This window comes from Protopterus annectens, chromosome 12.part0 (assembly GCF_019279795.1).
Source record: "Protopterus annectens isolate FY-2018-M chromosome 12.part0, PAN1.0, whole genome shotgun sequence".
NCBI classification, from domain to species: domain Eukaryota; kingdom Metazoa; phylum Chordata; order Ceratodontiformes; family Protopteridae; genus Protopterus; species Protopterus annectens.
In genome coordinates, this window is record NC_056746.1 from 243,705,998 (window position 1) to 243,729,320 (window position 23,323).

The 23,323-nt window shown below is 39.4% G+C and overlaps 1 protein-coding gene across 1 annotated transcript in view; it reads right to left on the reverse strand.

The window, feature by feature from the left end:
- Positions 1-23,323, reverse strand: part of PIGQ (phosphatidylinositol glycan anchor biosynthesis class Q) — a 631,353-nt gene that overhangs the window by 81,907 nt on the left and 526,123 nt on the right. Inside the window, exon 10 of the mRNA XM_044089305.1 lies at positions 45-106. Within this exon, the coding sequence (XP_043945240.1) occupies positions 45-106 (62 nt within the window). The remainder of the gene's footprint in view (positions 1-44; positions 107-23,323) is intronic.

Sequence of the window (23,323 nt, forward strand, 5' to 3'; positions counted from 1 at the left end):
AGTAGAATACAGAAAAATTTGTAAAAATGCACAGAGTTTTCTACCTGCATTAACAAGTGCAATGGCCTGCCAGATTCTTGGCTGAGAACATGGAACTTGACACCAGCTGAAAGATTAAAACATGTAGTTAGTGACCCAAATAATCTCTTCTCAAAATACACTACAACATCTGAACTGCATTTAATCACACTACATAATCAAAGAAAACAAGTTTATTAGCACCACTGTTCCTTACCAGCACTCAGTGTATCGTGCAACATTAAATAGAATGATAGCACCAAACTCACAAAGCTAAGCAGCAAGTTTATGCTAGAAATTAAATTTTAAAAGTAAAGGATATGCCAGACGGTTCAGCCAACATTTACTCCTCCTCTATCTTCAGCTTTCAACAGCATGGCTTACTATCTAATGTAATGTGTTCCATGGCAAGACTTACATGGCCCTCTTGTCCCAGTTACAACATGGCTTACTATCTAATGTAATGTGTTCCACAGCAAGACTTATAGGACCCTCTTGTTCCACAACATGGCTTACTATCTAATGTAATGTGTTCCATAGCAAGACTTATAGGGCCCTCTTGTCCCAGTTACAACATGGCTTACTATCTAATGTAATGTGTTCCATAGCAAGACTTATAGGGCCCTCTTGTCCCAGTTACAACATGGCTTACTATCTAACGTAATGTGTTCCATAGAAAGACTTATAGGGCCCTCTTGTTCCAGTTAGAACATGGCTTACTATGGAACATGGCTTACTATCTAATGTAATGTGTTACATAACAAGACCTATAGGGCCCTCTTGTCCCAGTTAAAACATGGCTTACTATCTAATGTAATGTGTTCCATAGCAAGACTTATAGGGCCCTCTTGTCCCAGTTACAACATGGCTTACTATCTAATGTAATGTGTTCCATAGCAAGACTTATAGGGCCCTCTTGTCCCAGTTACAACATGGCTTACTATCTAATGTAATGTGTTCCATAGCAAGACTTATAGGGCCCTCTTGTCCCAGTTACAACATGGCTTACTATCTAACGTAATGTGTTCCATAGAAAGACTTATAGGGCCCTCTTGTTCCAGTTAGAACATGGCTTACTATGGAACATGGCTTACTATCTAATGTAATGTGTTACATAACAAGACCTATAGGGCCCTCTTGTCCCAGTTAAAACATGGCTTACTATCTAATGTAATGTGTTCCATAGCAAGACTTATAGGGCCCTCTTGTCCCAGTTACAACATGGCTTACTATCTAATGTAATGTGTTCCATAGAAAGACTTATAGGGCCCTCTTGTTCCAGTTAGAACATGGCTTACTATCTAATGTAATGTGTTCCATAACAAGACTTATATGGCCCTCTTGTTCCAGTTACAACATGGCTTACTATCTAATGTAATGTGTTCCATAGCAAGACTTATAGGGCCCTGTTGTCCCAGTTACAACATGGCTTACTATCTAATGTAATGTGTTCCATAGCAAGACTTGTAGGACCCTCTTGTTCCACAACATGGCTTACTATCTAATGTAATGTGTTCCATAGCAAGACTTATAGGGCCCTCTTGTCCCAGTTACAACATGGCTTACTATCTAATGTAATGTGTTCCATAGCAAGACTTATAGGGCCCTCTTGTCCCAGTTACAACATGGCTTACTATCTAATGTAATGTGTTCCATAGCAAGACTTATAGGGCCCTCTTGTCCCAGTTACAACAGTTTTATTTATTTATTTATTTTTATTTATTTATTTAACATTTGTTAACCGGGAAAGTCCGACTAGGTTCCACAGAGCCTGTTTTCAGCGGAGGCCCAGGGAGAAATGCTCCAGATGCATGTCTTTGGAATGTGGGAGGAAACCAGAGTACCCGGAGGAAACCCACATGAACACAGGGATAACATGCAAACTCCACACAGAAGGCACCCCAGCTGAGAATCGAACCGGAGAACCTCTTGCTGTGAGGTGACGACGTTAACTGCTGCACCACTGCAGCTATCTAATGTAATGTGTTCCATAACAGGACTCACAGGGCCCTCCTCTCCCAGTTACAACATGGCTTACTATTTAATGTAATGTGTTCCATAACAAGACTTATAGGGCCCTCTTGTCCCAGTTACACATGGTTTACTATCTAATGTAATGTGTTCCATAGCAAGACTTATAGTGCCCTCTTGTCCCAGTTACAACATGACTTACTATCTAATGTAATGTGTTCCATAACAAGACTTATAGGGCCCTCTTGTCCCAGTTACATTTGCAATAGCAGTGTCAGAGGTTTCACCTTGGACATCTGAATGAGGAGGGAGAACCAGTGCTGCCTGAACTAAAGAAGTACAACTAGGCACATCTATAGGCCATCCTCCCTTACTTTCTCAGACACCTTGGGGAGAAAGGGGCTTACAAAGAATGCCTATAGAAAATGATCTGTCCATCTGAATGGGAAGGCACCCGAGTGTCTTTCTGTGGTGCTTTGGAGCAGAATCTCCAAGTGTCTGTAATACACTACCTGTGGGTTATCTGAAGTAAACCATTCCAGAGTAAAATTAAAGTCCACCTGTGGGGCTCAGCAGCTGATTCTGCTTAGTTGGTCTGCTGCAGAGTTAAACTGGGATGGGATGTAAAATGTCTTTAGGGTCATCTAAGACTAAACAACTACCTCCTAAACAGTACTGGCTAGATACTAAAACTAATATTGAAAACTGCTCTGACATCTCAGAATACAGTTTAATTTACAGATCAGCTTGCTGTTCCTGTTTCACCTTACAACTTGTTGTGACTGGCTGCAGAAAGCATTGGATCAGATGGGCAAAACAACAACAAAAATGCTTCATGCTTATCAAATGAGAAAGGTGAGTTTAAACAAAAAGATGAATAGCATGAAAGGCTAATAATGGAGGTTCAAGACTTGGGGCTATATACATGTTGGTTTACATTCTATAGTAGGGATACAGACAAATGCAGGTCCTGTAGTATAGAACTAGAAACAGCTGCAAATCTCGATGTTGGTTGCAATATACTCATAACTGTCGGTCTGTATACTGAAAGGTGTAACAATGTTGCAAGATTATTGAATTGGGGATTGTGCAAAACTGGCAACATAGAAGCTGTAGAAACTTAAATATAAATAGAAGCGCTGGAAACACGAACCACAAAGCATTACTGTAAATGAAGAAGTTTTGATCACATGGCATCATCCGATGCAAACAATTAAGAAAGTAGATGCAAAAAAACTAGATAGTGTAGTGAAAGAAAAAAACAGACAAAAGTATTATTAACCATTGAATTAGCTACAGTGATTAGGTTCCCTATTACATGATCAAAACCTTAGGTTATCGAATACCTAAAGGTCTATCACAAAATGTCGAAGTCTGAAAATTGCGAACAGCTGTTTGCACACAGGGAAATGAATCATTTTGCAGTTTCTCCACTGTAGAGCGATCTTAGTGTTGGTATATTTAGTTGTGGGGGGGGGGGCGAAACCCCCCACTTTATTTCTGTTTATATTTGGCCAACGGGATTTTTCCCTGTGTGGAAACAGACGTTTTCGATCTTAAGGGTTCGATATTTCGTGACCAACCTTTAGGTGCTCGATAACCTAAGGTTTCAATCATGTAATATCGACCCCAGTGATTACAGAGGACTAGGTACCGAGAAAGACAAAGTCATAAAATAGCAGGATATGCAAGCGGAAATTGAAGCAATGTGGGCTACAGACACCCAGACAGTCCCAATAGTAGAAGAAGCAACACGGCTAAAGAAAAATAACTCTCAAGTGTACTTAAATATGCTACCAAATCATGTAACTCTGTATGAACGTGAGAAGGAGAAAATTCTAGGTACATTGTGAGTGCTGAGAAGAACGCTATTGGCAAACATAAAAGACTAACCCAATGCTAATTTCTTTTTTTTGTATTAAACAAGAAACATCTTTATTAAATTATCACGTATGGCAAGGCAATCTTACATTTATGTAAATGGAACAAACAATATTGACACAATTTCAGTTGCAAACATTATTACTACTTTGACATAACTGTAGTTGCAAACATTATCCATCACTTATAATATATCCAGTCATTATCTAATACATCACTTGTAATATATCCAGTCATTATCAGTCAAACATTATACAGCTCACTCAAATTCCGCCTTCTTTTAAAACTCGTTTCTCCCCTGCATGTATTGTTCCCACAATTCCCAGTTTTCCTATGTAATTTGCTCCTACCCTTTTCTAAAGATCCCGATTCCAGTTGTTTTATCCCTGTTACTCTACTCACTTCTTCTAATAAAGTTGGTTTAGACTTGAATTTCCATTTTCTAGTAATTGCTTTTTTGGCAGCCACAATAATTAGACTCAGAAAGGCCTTACTATGTCTGGGCAGTTCCCATTCTGTATCATAGCTCAAAAAATCATTTCCTTAGTTACACCAATTTGCTCACCCTGTATCTCTGAAAAAGAAGTCTGCAGGTAATCTTTAAAGTCTGCCAACTCATTACACTCCCAGAAAATATGTTCAGTTACCTTTTTCTTTCCCATTAGACCTCCGACTTTTGCGGTCTATATGAGGAAAAATTACTTGAAGTCTACTTGGGGTACAAAAGTACCTATGTAAACACTTCCAAGCAAATATCCTAAATCTTCTAGGCTTTGTTCCATATTTGGGAGGCATACATATAGCCCCCTACAGTTTATTTGTGAATTGCTTATCCAATCTTTCTTCCCAATCCTTTCTGATTTCCTTCGACTAATTCTTATAGTTACCATGCGATATTGTATATGCTCTACTAATTATTCCTTTTTAACGGCAGCTTCTGTTCTGGATTCTACTAAAAACTCTTCCAGTGATGGTCTTTTATTTAGGATCCCCACCCCTGTTTCTTTCTCTTTGCCTATACCCTGATATCAATCTTTGATAGGGAAGGCAATATATAACCTGCAGTCCAAATAAATTCTTGGTGTCTTTCCATTCTATTACCTTTCCCTTTCTAGTTATTTGCTTCAAAATCTTGGTTCCATTGTTAGTTTTCTCCAATAAATTCCAGCACCCCCCTTTGCCTATTGTCTGTATCCTAACTGCAGTCATGCCTATCAGCAGAATCTCCTTTCTTCATTCACATGTTGGCTCAGTTCATAGAATACTTTCTTCTACTTTATGAATATATGTATGACTGTTGTTATTCTCCTTAAAGGTCTGCATCCCAAATCCAAGTATCTTCTTGTTTCTTGTGCCCCCCCCCCCCCATTTCTTCATCATCCACTCAATTATAGTTTTCTGCTTGTGCTATGTATAGGAACCTTAACTGTGTTTCTCTGAAATACCCCTTAAAAAGGGGTAATCCAATACACCTTATTCTATTGGAAGCATCAGCTTATCCCACTTCACTATTGTTGTCTTCCTCTCTCAGATAAAATCCTTCAGCTCTTTATTAATTATCTACAACTTCTCCACTGACTGATAAAAAATATGCCTTACCTGTGTATAAGACTAAAGGGACTAAAACATTTTAACTAACATAACATATCTTCCATTTTCTCAGTTTTTGTATTGTCTTGTGTTTAGTCACTTCCCACATTATCCTTAGCTGCCACAATGGAATCATTTTTAATCCACACTCCTAAATACTTGATTTTATTATGTCCTCATAAATATTGATATTGCTGAACCAATTTGTGTGTGGGCACACAATTTACCGCTATTGCTTTTGTTTTAGCTTCATTAATTTTGTATCCTGAAACGATCTGAAACTGTCTCAAAATGTTCCACAACACTGTGATGTCCCTTTCTGGTTTTATCAGGTATAAAATAATATCATCTACAAATAAAGCCATCTCTTATTGACTACCATGCCAGTTATAAACTTGAATTTCGTTATTTTCTTTACCAATGGTTCTAATTATAATGCAAATAACAATAGGGAGAGAGGACACCCCTGGCTGGTTCCTCTGCTCAAGCAGAAATTATCAGACAGGACCCCACCCACTTTAATTTTCGCCTCCAATCCCTCATATATCCTCTTAGTCAACCTTATAATTTTATCAGGGAATGCAAATACTTCTATTGTCCTGCTCATAAAGTCCCAGCTTACTCTGTCAAATGCTTTCTGTGCATCTAGACCACCAACAACAGTGGTATTTTCTTACATTCTGCTTACCTCTGGATCATCAATGTTTTGTTAATGTTGTCAAATGTTTGCCTCCCCTCCAAAAAACCAAACTGATCCATATCTATCAATTTTGGTATCACTTTTGTCATTCTTTTAGTCATTATAGACATAAATATTTTATAATCATGGTTTGGTATTGAAATGGGCCTGGATGAAGATGGATCTGAAGGATCTTTACCCTATTTACGTATTACAGTTACCACTGATTTCTTCCAGGATGTTGGTAATTCTCCTCCTATTAAAATACTGTTAAAGAAAACTTGCAGATCTTTATCAGCTTTTTCCCTCCTAGCTTCCAAATTTCTACAGGAATACCATTTTTTATTCCTGGAGACCTTCCTGTAGATTAGTTATATATCACCAATGTATCTCATCTCCTCCTATCCTGTTAGTAATTCAGCCTCATCTACCTCTAACTTTGGCATATTTAATTCTTCCATAAACATATCCATTTGTACCTCTTCTTGATTTACATATTTCCCTGACTTTCACAGAATTTCCGAAATATTTTTAACACTTTTACAGGATCACTTATTATCGGCTCTCTAAGCTTGGCGACAGCCCTTTCTACTTTCTGTTGCCTGAGTCGCTGTGTTAATAATTCTACAGCACAAAAACTTTTATCAAAAAAACTGTTGCTTAACAGCAATCTGTCTAGACTCGTGCATAATATTGAGGTAATCCATTTTCTGTTTAGCATTCTGCAGTTGCTTCTCTTCTTGTTCTGTGGGATTTCCCCTATTTTGCAATATTTGTCAGTTCCTCTAAATAATTCTTGTTCTTAACCATATCTCCCTTTCTTTTATTTCCACCCTATTTTTAAACTTCACTTTAATTTTATCCCACTCCTTAGCTATATTTTCAGAAGAAATTTCTATCTGCATCTGAATAATTTAATTCCTTAAATTCTTCTCTTTTCAACAGATAGGTGGGAAAGTGCCACTATCTCATTTTTATTTCATTACCCTGTGTTTTTATTTTAGCTATTATTGGCACATGCTCTGAAATAGGTTTTGGGTGCATATCAAGACATTCAATTAAATGTACATGTTCTTGTGAAATGTAAATTCTGTCTAGCATACCCCAGTTTTCGTATCATGGGCAATATGTAAATTCACTCAAAACTCCTAGTGCTGAATTCACATCTTCCATGCTAAACATTTTCCTAAATTTCTTCAAAAATCTACCCTCCTTTATAATATTTTCCATTAGTCCACTGGCACATCTTTACTGTTACATACTAAATTCCAGTCCTCACCTTAAAGTAATAATCATTGCTGAAAGCTGACTATTTCTCACAGAATTTTCTTAAGCTCCATTACAGCTGTTTTCAGTGGAATATAAATACATGCCAGTAGCCCCTTACTGCTACAAATCTACCATTACTATCATTTCTATCCTCTTCTATCACTATCGGAGCTCCTCTTGTAATTAAGGACTCCTCATTTCCTTTGCCCCAGGTATTCCGCTGAATAACCATCCTGAAAACCTTTCTTTATCAAATTCACATGTTCGGTTCTTTCCAAGTGTATCTCTTGTAGCATTGCTACTTGCACTCTACATTTCAATATAGTTCACTATTTCTTTTTTGTATTTATCTGTGAGACCATTGATACTTACAGACATTACAGAAAGCATCATGCTTTTAAAAGGTTATTATTGCCACCCTTTGCGTACAACAGCTTTTTGTTAAATGTCTAGTTCCAGTTTTTTTTTTGTTACATGTATATACTGTTTGGCAGGTTAATCTTTTATACACTTGTTTCTTGTCATCTCCATTGCAGCCTATGTCATATCTTACAAAACGTTTTGTTTTACTGAAAGCCCTCAAACAAAAGCAAACTCAAACCCAATACCTCCCTAAAACCAATTAACTTAAAAAGAACACACAAAACCATGTACATCTTCAAACATTGAAGTTTTACCCTCCTAATAGGAACAAATGTTCCAAAGTGACAGCCACACATACAGACTAGAGATAACAGTCATGCAGTCATATCACGGTCCAACAAGATTTCATCCATCCAGTATTACATTATTCTTTTAAACCGAGGTTTTATGCTACGTGTGATACGTCAGGCTTGATATATCTAGCCACCTGTCGAGCATGTTCTGCCTACTATGTAGGCTAAACGAAAAGGAAACTTAAAAATAGAATTTATAACCATCTATACGATATAAAATGGGGAAATGAGCTTAATGCCCTGGCAAAACATGTTTCTTTATATAATGACCATACGTTTACATTCAGGGTCCTACAGATAGTTCAAAGTAACCAGAGAGGGGGTAACTATATGAATTTCCTAGAACAGAGAGAGCTTCACTGGATTCTTCAGTTGAGAGCACACTACCCCCCTGGTTTGAATTCCTGTATCTCTCTCCAACCTATTTTAAAATTTAGGAAGTGAGAGAGTTCTGTTATTTACTTCTCATTAATGTCTTTTACTTATGTTATCTTGTTTTCAGAGCATTATGATTTTGATTTTGGCAATGTTTTTAGTCATGTATATATATATATATATATATATATATATATATATATATATATATATCTGTACAGTTTTATATATATTCATATTTTATCATTTGTGTTTTTAGGCCTTGGTTTAATTAGTTGTTTGCATATTCTTCTCTGCTTTTTTCTGACACACTTTCTTATTGGAAATGTGAGTTGGTTGCAGAGTCTGTACTTGGCAAGTTGCCTATTAACTAATTGGATTTTTCTAGTAAATTGATTAATTGCATAATTGTTTGATGCATCATTTTAGATTCCTTAGCTTGTGTATATAAAGCAGTTAAGTTTTGTTCTAGTTTAAAATCTGAAGAAGCATATGTTTCATATGCGAAAGCGCTCATCTTGTACTTGTTTTTTAAGAAATAAAAGTTTCGCTACTGGACTTTATTTGGTACATGCCTCCTTTCTCCGTGGTGAGCCTATACGTATTGTTTGTAATATATATTTTTTCTTGTTTCACGTACAGACTCTTATGGTTTGAGCAGTGATTTCTTTGAATAATACTAGAGATAACCTAAAAGAAAGGTTATCTGTGCTAAGATGCATGGTAAAGCCTGTGCTTCTACTAAGTGCTTGTCTTATCTTTATAGCTCTCTCAGTTGGGAAAACACTTGAATGCTTTCAACATTTTCTCCAAGCCATTTCACTTTATCAGATTGTCTCCTAGAGACACAAGAACCAGACAAAAAACTGCAAAAAGTTGTGCCTTATAATATTCAATATTCTTTTTCATTTACTTGCTTTCTCTCAAAACGTTTTAATAGATTAAGTTAAGGGCCTAATCCAGTAATTCCCCTATCTATGCAAGGATAAGAAAAAGCACACTATGTTTTCTTTTGTTATGCTCTTTTAACCAGATTTTTTTCTTCTTTTTTTTGTCACATTGCAGTGTCTACATTTCTTAAAACTGAACAAGAAGAAAGAGAGAAGGGAGAAAAAAAACAGGAGCACCTATTTACATTAGTATCCCCATTCTTCTTCTTCTTTCGGTTTTTCCCAGTTAGGGGTCGCCATAGCGGATCACCTGTCTGTTCATGACTGGCAGGGGGAGGGAGGAAACCCACGCGACCACAGGGAGGACATGCAGACTCCGCACAGTAGGCACCCTAGCCGAGGATCGAACCGGAGAACCTCTTGCTATGAGGTGGCAACGTTAACCACTGCACTACCATGGCCACCCACATTAGTATCCCCGTTACACTTAAAATAACTGAGAAAACTTTACTTTATAGACTGCAAAGAAAATCATGCACATTTAAAATAGTACAATTAAGAAAAAAATGTGTTTTAATTACAGTTAACTTTCTCACTCCTCTACCCTCTGAGTATTTTTCCAAACATTAATGACATGAAGTCGGGCATATGCTTTAGAGTTTCCTACAAGTTTAACAAGTCCAAAAAAGTCCAATATTTTTGTCATATTTTATAAATATAATTATTGCTTTGTAACCTCACATTTGTCTTTTCCAAGTTACTGGTTTTATTCTCCAAACATTAATGACATGAAGTACAGCATATGTCTAGTCCCCTACAAGTTTAATAAAGTCCAAAAAAGTTCAATATTTCCACATTTTCTTGTTCTGTAATGTTTCACAACTAAAGTTACTGCTTTGTAGTCCCTCATTTGTCAATTTTCAATGTACTGGTTTTATTCCTGTTCAACTCCATCTCACAAATCCTGTCTCTGCTTCATTTTCAACATACTGTCAATTTTCTAGTCTACTCTTGTTTTTCCTTCTCTCAAGCATTTTCCATTGAAAAACTGGAAAAGGTTTCACTGGCACAGTCTCTCTGTGGTCTTTACTACCAGAACAACAAGAAGCAGAATCTCCTTCTGTTTCACAGATCACTTTTATTGGACAAACTTTTGTACTTCTTCCTTAGCATGTACTTAATCAAAAAATGATTTTGTCCTTTCAGGGAAAAAAATTTTGAAGATAGTTGGGTAGAGCAGTTTGAATCTCAACCTGGCTTCTCAGCATTTCCTGAATAATGGAACAAATTTACTCCTCTTCTGCTTGGTGTACAATGAGTAGCCATTCTCCACAAACACTCTGCTGGCTCCCACTTTTAGTAATTTGTCCTTCTGCCACAGTTTTGTCAGAATCACCTCCTTTGCTGGTAAGATTGCATCTTTACTTTTAAAAGTCTAGGTTGTTTTCTCATAGCCAGGTTTAGAGCATACACACAATGTGTCCTTTCAATTAACAATTCTTGCTGAGGAATACCAGTTAATACAGTCTGTTCCTTCCAGTTTCTCTGGTACAGCAGAAAATTTCAGATTTTTTCCTATGTGTTATGTCCTCTAATTCTATTATTTTTTGACACATCTGTTCTTGTGCAGCCTCATATCCAGAAAGCCTTTTCTTCATTTTGACCTTTGCATTTTGCAGTTTTATCACCTTATCTGAATATCCATTTAAAGTTTCTTCCATTTTTTTCCAGCCTTTTATAGTTTGAGTTGATATACTCCTTCAGTATTTTGTTTATTTTAATCGGGTCTGTGTGCAGTTGCCTTATGCTTTCCTGTAGGTTACTGGAAGACATGCCTGGAGCTTGCACTGCTTTTTGCTGAACAGCTGCAGTACTTTTCCCAGTCATTGTTTCTTTGTCACGTTTTGTAGCCGATTTTCATCCAGGTCCTCTGTATTTCTTTTTTTCTGGCATCCAGGCACTGCACTTACTAGCCAGTTACTGAAATTTACCCAGAAATTTAGGTCCCCTTGCAAGATCCCTTTACCAGATCAGGTGGAAAGTTTTGAATACTTGGATCAAAGCCATCATTTCAAAGTCACAACACTGAATACAAAATCCTAAAATATAAAAATGTTGAAATTTTAAAATGTTGAACTCAAAATACATACTAAAAGTGTACTACACATGTACACTATCCCAGCACACAGCTAGTAAAACTTGGAAATGAGTGTTAACATTGTTCTCACAGGGAGCAAGTCGAGCTCACTGCACATGTATGGGAGCAAGTATTTTAATTTCAACATTTTAACATTGTACATTCAGCATTATAGCTTTCAGAATATTGCTTTTCATGAAGATGACATAGACATTGTTTCTTTTCATTTATCTGCTTCTGGCTTGGAGCTGTATCCCAAATGTTTTATACCTTGAGGTGCCCAGACAGCACTCCCTAGGCTAGATCTGAAGCATCCATAGTTAGGGTCTGATTTTTGGGGATCCTCTCTGAAGGGTGCCTCTTTGTTCGGTCAGACCTGGTTTGATTAACATTCAAGCACCACTGTACTGACCAGCAGCTGAGGGAACAGTTCCTGCAGACACAGACAGCATTGGCCCCAGATGTTTTTTGGACACCAATGGAGCTTCATCATGTGCTGGGGACCATTATAATCGTGGGGACCATTAACTCCAGTGGTTTTGATCCTTCCTTGGTCATGACAACAGTTTTCTGTTTCAAGTTTTGAAAGTACCGTGCAAGGACTGTGCAAGCAATTCCACTATGTTCCGAGGGAGGTATGCCATCTGATTAGGGAAGTGCAGTCTGGACTCAAAGGGCACAACTCTTCTGGAAGGGGTGAGACTTGACTTTGGGCAGTGAAAGAAAATCCTGGATTTTCAGAACACTCAAAGGTGAATTGCAGAGTCCTTTCTACCTTTTCTTGGGATAGTGTCCGGATGAGGCTGCCATGCTTGTAGTGGTAAATACTTCTTGTAGCATTGCAGTATTTGTTAAGTGCAGTGTTTACAAGCTGAAGCTAGGTGTTTTTTTTACTAAGGTGATAATCATTCTAAGGGATTTGTCTCCCACAGGTAAACTTGTTGATGAACTTTTCTGGGGATCCCATCACTGAGAGAAAAAAAAAAAAGAATAAAGTCAACACAAACACAATAAATACAACCACAATCTAGATATTAATAGGCAGCGAAAAATCACATCATGCTCAGCAGGGCACTTGGATGAAAACAATGGGTTGATTACTGTTCTGTATGGAATGTAAAACTGAAGATAGCATAGGATGATTTTCCCTTTTGTAACAAATGCCCTACTGACATCTTCAGAATAAGGGGAGACCAGGTCTGTATAGCTGATGTACATACAGGCCACTTGAGGTGTTTCCCACAACTGGATTAGTTCCTGGAAAACACTCTCCTTCAATTTCCATTCACGAGGATCTGTCCTGGTCCTGCCCAGCTTGTTTGCCACTATGTTTTTCTCTGATGGAATAAAAGATACTTGGAGGGTTAAGGAACCCTGAACAGCTAACTCTCAAGCTATCACAGCCAACTGGCAGAGGGGGTATGACTATGTAGCCTCCTACTTGTTTATGTGCCACAAAATTGTGGGATTTTCTGTAACCAAAAAACAAAACCAACGGAAATCAAGCTGCTTTATTAAAATCCAAGGACAATTCCACAAACTGGAATTGTTTATTGCGGAATTGTCCTTTGATTTTATTAAAGCACTGGAATTATTTATTGTGAAATTGTCCTTGGATTTTATTAAAGCAGCTTGATTTGCTTTGGTTTTGTTTTTTGGTTTTGGACTTCAGTCTTAACCAGCTTTTAGCTTACTGTTTGATTACTGATTTTCTGTGACCACTTGAAGAGGTCCTGGTGACAACAGGTGAGGGAGAGCATTCAAAGCAAGGATCACAAATAGCATCTCTAATATACTTATGTGCTTTGGTCTGTCTGAATGACTCTACAAGCCTTTATTTTATTTATTTATTTATTTAACATTTGTTGATTGGGAAAGTCCGACTAGGTTCCACAGGTCCTGTTTTCAGTGGAGGCCCGGGGAGAAATGCTCCAGAAGCATATCTTTAGAATGTGGGAGGAAACCGGAGTACCCGGAGGAAACCCACATGAACGCAGGGAGAACATGCAAACTCCACACAGAAGGCACCCCAGCCGAGAATCGAACCGGAGAACCTCTTGCTGTGAGGCGACAGCATTAACCGCTGCACCACTAAGCTGCCCATCAGCCTTGTATCTTTAATCCCACAAAAACTACTCTCCAAGCCATATCTGAAATGTTTGTAGTGAGAGTTAAGTTTGGGTTCTGAAGAGAGAAAGGAAGACCCAGGTTAAGGTGAATCTGTTGTCTCAACCAATGCAGTTCCATTTCAGAAGTCCAAAACTAGAATCTGATACACTAGAGAATGCGAATGCTGGGCCCATTAATCCTTCTTATGTGCAATTTGGCCAGAGGAATCATGGGAAAGATAGAATCCATGAAACCTTGGATCCTGAGAGATTCTCTTGCAGTCTGAAACTGATTGCAGAAGCTCAGAAAACATTCCAGATAAAAATCCATATTTGCTTGTGTTTAAAAAGCCTTTCTAAGAAAAATATCGAAGGCAGCCAAGAAACATAATCCTGTGGGTTGGAGTCAGGTAGGACTTTGCAACATCTATAAGGAAGCCCAGATTGGTTGGAAGAGACATAACCCATGTTAAAGACTCTTGACATCTGGATAAAGTAATGATATACAAAGATAAGTAAGGCATCTAAATAAGGAACAATGTAAATAGCATTTAGCCTACAATAAGCTATGAAAGGAGCTATGCATTTCCTGAACATCCTTACAGATGTGGATAATCCAAAGGGTAATGCAGGGAGATAATAATGTGACCCAGAAACAAAAAAGTAGGCAATATCTGAAGCTTGTGGCTATAGGAAAGTGGTAATAAGCATATTTCAAGTCTAGTGTTGCACTGTAAAACATGGAAGGAATAGGGGATAACAGGTTTTGTAAGGTCAACATTTTGAATTTTGGTACTTTCATATACAGTTTCAGAAATGAAAGATCTAGTACTGGTCTCCAAGAAGCCTCCTTCTTAGGTACCAGAAATATTCAGGAATATAAAGTCTTCGCCTTTTTTACTTGCATGCACTGGTCCTTGGGAGTGCAAACAATGAAGAACATTAGGAAAATATTCTGTTTGTTTAGGAGGATGGCAAGGAATTCTACTGAAATCCAGTGCCATTTGTAATTTTACTGTCCCACTTTCAACACCAAAGAGTCTAAGACAACCTTTTGCTAAAGGAGTATGTAAAGTACCAGTTCATGGGACAGATCCGAACAGACATTGGCTGGGGGGGGGGGGGGTGTGTTGACATAGTTCTTCTGTATTGTTGGTCTGTCCCTTTTTCTGGAAGGACATCTGTTTCTTGTCATTTCCCTACGGCCATCTCTTACTGCACATTGTTTGCCAGAATATGTCTGTTTTTGCATATTTGGCTTTTTTGTGAAAGAGGAAGGTCTATAAAATTTGTATCGGGGGACGTGAAAAATCTAAGAATCTCCTTGAATCAATTTCTCTCTTTCATCATATTGTTTGGGAACCAGAGAACCAAATTGGACAAACAATAACTCCTTATCTAAAGCAGAATCTAAGATTTTAGACTTTACATAGTCACCAAATATTAAGTTACCAACATTGTAACAGTAGCAGTGGTCCTGAACACAGGATCTGCACAATCATACACACTCTTCAAATCACGTTTGGATACCTGGAACAAGGAAGAAACAGTTCGACTCAGAAAGGAACTCTCCTTGTTAGGAAGTGAAGAAGCAAGTTGCCTCAGACTATTTGTGTAACAAAGTATAAATTTGAATGCCTGATAACTAAAGCCAAAGTGGAAGAAAACAATCTCTTACCAAGACAGACCAACCCCTTGCCTTTCTTGTCACCATATGAAGGGTTGGTGTTCAGTACCAGTATATTCCCAATAAAAGAGGCAGTGGATATTGCAGCTGGGTCTAATCTTAGGTGACAGAAAAGAAATGTATTAATCTGAGGCACTTGATACATTTTATCTTTTTTTTTTTTTTTTAAGGGACTGCTGCTGAGTATCAATAGGATTCCAGGCAGCATTCAACACATCCTCCAAGGGTGGCATCATAGGAAGGATGGGTGAGGAATGAGAAACATCCATTTGCAACATATCATACTATATCTACTCAGTTCACCTCTGTTTGATCCCATAAAAATATCTTGTTCATCCTGGCTATGGTCTAATTAAAAAAGAATTCCTCCACATGAGGAAAAGAGATTGCACTTTCTTCACAGTTAGAAAACTGAGTTTGAGAAACTGAAGGAGAAGAAGCCTCATCTCCGTCATAATCACAATTATCAAACCCAGTTACCATAATAGTTTATCTCAGATGTTAACCTGTAATTACTTGTGGGCACCAGACTGTACTGCATGCATGCTATGGTAAGAAAATTATCCTTCTTAACTGTAATTAGAGATAAACAATGTTTAGACTTTTGTTTGGTCTTAATAGGAGTCCCTGTGGAAGAATACTGACTTAAAGAAGGGAGAGCTGATTGGTTTAATAGTCTCTTTCCTCGGTTACCCTGTGAAAAATCTCCCATAGTGTCTCCCAGCCTAGAGAAGATGGTTCTCCCATGCCACAGCTGAAAAGGATGTGGCTGAAGCCTGGTTTGTGGTGGCTGAAAGGACAACACAAGAGGAAGCTGGAGAGGTGAATGCCTGAAGTGCTTTTTCTTTGTATAAACCGCAGGTGTGCAACCAGCAGGACTGGAGTAAATGTCCATGCTGTAGCCAAGGAAGAGAAGCGAAAACCATTAACTGTTACTGCAATGAGTCAGTCAAGTAGGTAAGTTGTCACCTAGTGAAAACAAGCAGCACACTTACACTCACACTTCTTGTGCTAGACCTCTCATAAAATAAAAGTGCAAGCAGCACTCAGATTCCTTGTCGGCATTCTTTATACTAAAGTAAAAACACAGTAAAAAAAAATGAAAGGTAGGTTGTCATAAAGTGATCATAAGCACTACACTGCAAATACACATTCCAGCCTATCCCCAAATAAATATTTTAGTCACAATTTTAAATCCCGAATAAATCTTTTAGTCACAATTTTAAAAGTTTAGGCACGCAGAGCATATATTTAGTCACAATTAGCACCTAGTTAGTTTAAAAAAAAGACAGGCAGCAATATTGATAAAAAATACAGGATTTTTTTTAAAGGGAAATACTGCTTTTAGTCAGGAATTTAAATTAAATGCACTTTTCTTAAAGGGGCAACAACTTCTGTACAGAGGGGTTCCCCAACAGATGCTAATTTATTTTATTTTTATTTATTTATTTATTTATCATTTGTTAACCGGGAAAGTCCGATTTGGAATGAAGACAATTTTCAGTGGCAGCCCGGAGAGAAAGGCGCCAGATGCATGTCTTTGTAATCTGCCAGAAATTAAGCTCTTAGCTGACTGCAACTCCTGTGAAGTCAAATAGATGCTTCTTGACAAAACAAGAAAGTAATTTAGAAATCTACACTTAACTGCTGATTCTCTCTTTGAGGCTGGCCAGTCAGCAGTCAGAGTGAAGGTGTGGAGGTAGCCACAGCTTTGTGGAAATGACTGGTTGTTGTTTCCTAAGCAGGGAAGCAACCCATGTAACCTAAAGGCTACTGCAGCAGTAGGAAGTATGGACATGAGTAGGTTCCAAGAGAAGAGCTTTACAGATCTTAAACCAGTGGGCTTGAATGTCTGCTAATCATGGAATTTACAAAAGAAGGGATGCTTAACCCTTTTAAGGAATAGCCTGTATTAACCCACCATTCTGGCTTTCACAATGCTTAAATTTGCAAAAATGCCAGAAACATGTAGCTTGAACAAGGAATAACTAAGAATTAAGTTAACAAGGTACCAAAGATAAATCAGGATTGCACTCAAATTGAGAGAACCCACACAAAAAAGGGTAAAAGGGGGTTGATGATGATAACAGAAAATAGAAGTAAAGGGTAACTCTGCCTAGATGGGTAATAGTTTCCACTTAGCAGAGTACATCTGACTGGTGGGAGACTTCCTGGTGATTTTAGTCTCTTCTGAAACTCCACTGGAAAGGACACGAAGCAAAGGATAAACATTTGGAAGAACACTCTGAAGAGGAACCTACTGTCATCCCAACTGAACACAAAATTCTCTGGCTCACACATATTTTCATACATTGCCATAGACTTGGAGAACTTGAAACCACACACACTAAGCTATCACAGGGCAACAAGGACTAATCTTGGCCATTCTCCTCTGAATTTTGTGATAAGACACAGGCTCAAAGGAAATGGTGGAAAGGTGTACAGGAATATTCCCCATTCTGAGGGAAACTGAATCACTAACAATTCTATCTCTTTCCACTGAAATGAGCAGAAAAGAAGTTCATGCTCTCACATTGGAAAAAGAAATCAATCACTGTATTATGCCACTCCTGGAAGACTCCGACTTGACAGGATTTCCTAATCTTCACCCCTACAAGAAAGCTTGAGCTATTGCTTATAAAGCTTATGAAGTCTGATGGTGAGTTTATTTCTTCAAGGTTGTGAACCATTGACACTGTGAAATGAGGTACCGTCAGACCTGCAAAGCATTTCTGCACAGTGGTACAACATGTAAAATCCATTTCTGTTCATCTTCCACACCACGGCCTAGCTGCCTAAACTGCAAAGGAAAAGTTCTAGCCTCAACACAGCTTTCAGAGCCTTCAGGGCTAGAAACACTGTCAAAACGTGCCAGCTCCACAGCACACACAGATACAGGCTTGACTGTGACCCACCCAACCTAGGACTGACTAGCAGCTTGGAGATTACAGGCATTGGGTGAGGAGGGTGGAAATGAACTGAAGAAGGCAGCTCATTTATCCTGAGGACAGGGATGCAGCCTGATTATGTGCAGGACTAACGCTCAGTAGAGACTGATGATGTGGCATGCATAAGGGCTGAGGTGCATGTGCCCATCAGACTGTGCATCTCCTCACATTTCAATTTATGAATGGAAGCATCTGACCATCATCAAATCAGTATTGTAGGGTTCTTCAGAAGTCAGTCTGCCATTGATGAAAAAGGGTACAGGGGCAACAGATAATCCTGATGGCTGCCTGCATCCCAAAAATGGCTCTCACTCAAACAGTGAAACAAAGGGGTCAGCTAGGACTTAAGTGTCCAAGGGTTGACAGGAAATCAAAATGAAAAGATGGAGGAAATAATTTGCAGAAGTTCCAGCTGCTTTATTTGTAGCCTGCACTTCAGGGAGGTCACATTTTCCTAGAGAAGGAGCTTGGGTGATCTTACCACCTTGTTACCAAGGTACTTGCATCAAGATCTGTTAAAGGGTTCTTTTGCAGAAAAGCCCACATTTACACAGTTCCCTACACTAGAACCAATTACAAGGGTCTGACATCAAAAGATAATCCATGAGGGTATGATGACTTTACAAATACTCACATGCTGCAGTCCAATGAAACACCTGCATCTTCAGTTGTGAAGACAAAATATAAAGACTGCAATTGCCCTAAAATCTAAGTGATGAAGATGGTCTCTGTCTGGACCATTTACTGCACTCTCACCCAGGCTAACAACAGCATGTCTTATCAGATCCTCACCATTAGCAGGAAAAAACAACCCTGAAAGGCATCCAGTTCTCCCAGATGAAGGCAATCTTCTGAGATGACACTACGGAATACTTCTGTAATATGTAACTGCAAAGTCCAGAAGCGAGGGACACTGTAAGAGAGAGTCCGCTGATGTGGCCAATTGAAGGCGGTCATACAGAAAGAGAAACACAAAGTTATTTCCTCTGCAAGGTCTCTGTCACCACGGCTAGTAGAGCAGTAAGTGCCAAGGGTGTAACTTTTAAGACAGGTTGTAGTTTTCAAAACTTTTCCTTACCATTAGTTCTGAATTCTATTAGTTTCATTTTTGGGGGGGACGGGGGGGGGGGTGAATACTTCAGCTGCATATGATGAGCTTGCCCCCCCTTCTTTTCCCAGCATTGTTTTAAAAAACAAAATAACTGCAAAGCCTTAGCTGTAAAATTCAAGTAGCATGCAATAAAGTTCTTGCATCATAAAAAGTACAGTTGTGTACACTTACCATAAATGTAGATGTTCGAGTGTATTCACTGTTGTAGTCATTACATTTGGATTATCTGCTAGCAGGTAGCCCTCAGTCGGCCTGATTAACAAAGTCTTGGGTCCTGCATTGGTTGCTGTTCCTTCTTTCACGATGTCAGGTCGTCAGGCATATAAAACATGCAGCCGATGCCATTACATCAGTTTTTCTTCCTCCAGATGTCAGGTGCCCCCCTAATGGGAAGCAATTAAATATAAAAGCACAAAAATATACCTCCAGCAAAAAAGCAAATACACCAAAAAGGCTTTTGCATAGTAAAGGAAAGTAGAGGTATAACCAAATGAAGTTAGGGGGCTGGAGGGAGGGTAATCAGGACTGCAACACTGAATACACTCGAACATCTACATTTATGGTAAGTGTACACAACTGTACTATGTTCTTCATGTTTCACTGTTACAGTCACTACATTTGGGTGGATTCCCAAAGCTATGGTTGGGAGGAGGAATTTACATAGCATTAGGGCCAGCTATAAGGCCCTGCAAGACTGCAGTGGCAAAGCCAGTTCTGGATTTAGAGAAAATTGGCAAATGATAATGCTTGGTGAAAGTATGTACAGAACTCCAGTAGCAGCTTCTAGGATGTCCCTGGTAGGGACACCTCTGAGAAAGGCTGTAGAGGTAGATGCAGCCCTGGTGGAGTGAGGTCTGATCCCCTGGCGGATAGGTTTTCCATGGTGCTTATAGCAGAAATTAATGCAATGGCTTATCCATTTAGAAATGGTTTGCTTTGAAATAGCCTTCCTGCCTGCCCCTGCAGCAAATGCCACCAGTAGTTGTTCAGATTTCCTTTGAGGTTTAGTCCTGTCCAAGTAGAATCTAAGTTGTCTGTGCCCCTCTATGGAATGCAGTATCCATTCCCCTTTATTCTGTGGATTGGGAAAGAAAGTTGGCAAATTAATGGACTGATTAAGAGCCACACTGGATACCACCTTGGGCATGAAGGATGGACTGGATCTGAGGGACACCCGGTCTGCATGAAAGATGATGAAAGGCTCCACTGCCATAAGGGCCTGTAATTCAGATACCCTTCTAGCTGAAGTGATTGCTAAAAGGAAAGCTGTTTTCCAAGAAAGAAATTTTAAGTCTGCAGTAGCAGCTGGCTCGAAAGGAGGTAGAGTGAGTTTCTCCAAGACAAAGTTAAGGTCCCAGGCTGGAGATGGAGCTCTCCTGGGTGGTCTCAAATTTTTGGCCCCTCTGAGGAACTGCTTGAGCAGTGGATGAGAGAAGAGGGGCGGTTCTGTGTTATAATGAGCTGAAATGGCTGACACGTGGATTTTAATGAAGGAAAAAGACAGGCCCTTGTGAAGCATCGCAGTTAAGTATTGTAAAATCTGAGGTAAATTGGGTGCTGCTGTGCTCATCCCTTGAGACTGGTTCCAGGCACAGAATCTTTTCCATTTTTCAGCATAAGATTTTCTAGTACTAGGCCTCCTTGCCTCTAAAATGATATCCATTACAGGTTTGGTGAGGGATGGTAAAGGAGAGATTAAGTAATTAGCCAGGCTGCAAGGTTCAGTGTTAGAAGCTGAGGGTGCAGAATCTGGTCCTCCTGCTGAGACAGCAGGGAAGGAGTCTGAGGCAGGTGCCATGGAGATAACCGTGACACACTGGGCAGGAGGGTTTTTTCCAGCTGAAGGACAAAGCATCCACTTTCCAGGCTTGTTTGTGGGGAGTCCTTGTGCAAAATTTGTCCAATTGGTAGTTATGGGGAGAGGCAAACAAGTCTATATCTGGGCTCCCCCATTTGCTTGTCAACATGTTGAAAATCCTTGGTTCCAGTTTCCACTTGTGTGGGTCCATGAGGTTTCTGCTTAGTCCGTCTGCCAGTGTATTTAATTTTCCTGGCAGGAACTTGAGCTTGTAGGTGCACATGGTAGCTCAAGACTATGTTCCACAATGCCATGGCTAGTCTGCAGAGGGGGTAAGAATGTGTAACCCCTGCTTATTTATGTACCACATAACAGTGGAGTTGTCCGTCTTTACCATTAGTTGTCCTGGAAGAATGTGGTCCTTGAAGGCTGTTAGAGCATTCTGTACACCTAACATTTCGTTTTGATTGATATGCAGGTCCATTTGCCCTGAATGCACTTCCCTGGCAGTTGAGCCCCCCATGCATAGTCTGATGCATCTGTTGTTAGGGTTTGGGTGGCAGGGGGTGGTGTGAAAGGTAGTCCCTTGTTTTGGTGGCAGGCATCTGCCCACCAAAGAAACTCTAGGCGTAGGCAAGGTATGATAGGAATCATTGTTTCCAGGTCTTGAGAATGTTGACACCAAAGGCTTTTTAGATACCACTGTAGTTTCCTCATATGCAGTCTTGCATATGGAATTAGAAGAATGCAGGAGGCCATGAACCCCAAGGCTTGCAGCATTTGTCTTGCAGATAGCAGGGTTTTTGTTGCCACTTGTTTGAAGTAGTTTGTCAAATGAATCTGTTTCTCTGGCGTGAGGTAAGCCATCTGGGAAGTTGTATTCAAGCATGCCCCCAGGAATATAATTTGTTGACAGGGTACCAGGTGTGATTTCTTTTCGTTTATGGTGTATCCCAGACAAGTTAGAACCCTTTGTACAAAAACCAGATGATTCAAAAGTATGTCCTGGTTTTCTGCCTGAATTAGACAATAGTCCAGGTATGGGTATATTTGAATATTTCTTTGCCTGCAAAATGCAATAACTGGAGCTAGGCACTTTGTGAATACCCTGGGTGCAGTAGATAAGCCAAAGGGCAGTGCAGAGAATTGATAGTGCGTGTAGCCTGCTTTGAAGCGTAGGTATCTTCTGCAAGATTCACCGATTAGGATGTGCAGGTATGCTTCTTTTAAATCTAGTGTTGACAACCAGGCATCTTTGCCTAACATAGAAAGTAATTGGTGAAGAGTCAGTATCTTGAATTGTGGAATCTCCAAAAAGGTGTTTAGAGTTGACAGGTCCAGGATAGGGTGCCATGAATTGTCTTTTCTGGGTACCAGGAAAAGTCTCGAGTAGAAACCTTGTCCCTGTTCCTCTTCTGGTACCAGTTGAATAGCCCCCATGCATAAGAGAGAAAGCATTTGTTTTGGGGCCTCTGCCCACTAATTTGGGGGTAGGTCCAGCCACCCGCTTGGTGTTGGCAACATGTGGAAGTGAAATCTGTATCCCTGGGACACTATACTTAAAACCCATTTGTCCTGGGTAATGAGTTCCCAATTCTTTGCATGAAGAGCAATCTTTCCTGATAAGTGCTTGTAAATTTTAAAAGGAAGTCATTGACACAGTTTACCATAGGGGGAGTCTTATTATTCCCAGATTTGGAAGTGGAGGCCCCCCACTGCTTAGTTCTGTGTGTCCCCTGGGACTGAAACCTGGGGTTTTTGCTGTGTCTGGGTTTGGCTTGAGAAGACATGGAAGGGGCTGGAAAGGACCAATTCTTAGAGGGCCAGTGCCTACTAAATCTAGGAGGCTGAACTTGTAAAAAATCTTTAACAGTTTGCATAGATTTAGCTTTATCTTCCATATTTTTAAGAACTTCCTCAGCCTTGTTGCCAAACAGGCGGTCCTGATTTAAAGTAGCATCCAACAATTTAGCTTTAACATGATCAGGCAATGATTGCTCCTTGAGCCAAGCATGCCTTCTGAGCACAGACCCAGTAACAGCATCCCTGCAGAATGCATTAAATCCTGTAATTCTTTATTTTCCACACAGTCAGGAATCAACATCATTTTCTGTTTAAGCAGTCCAATAACATGTTGCTGATACT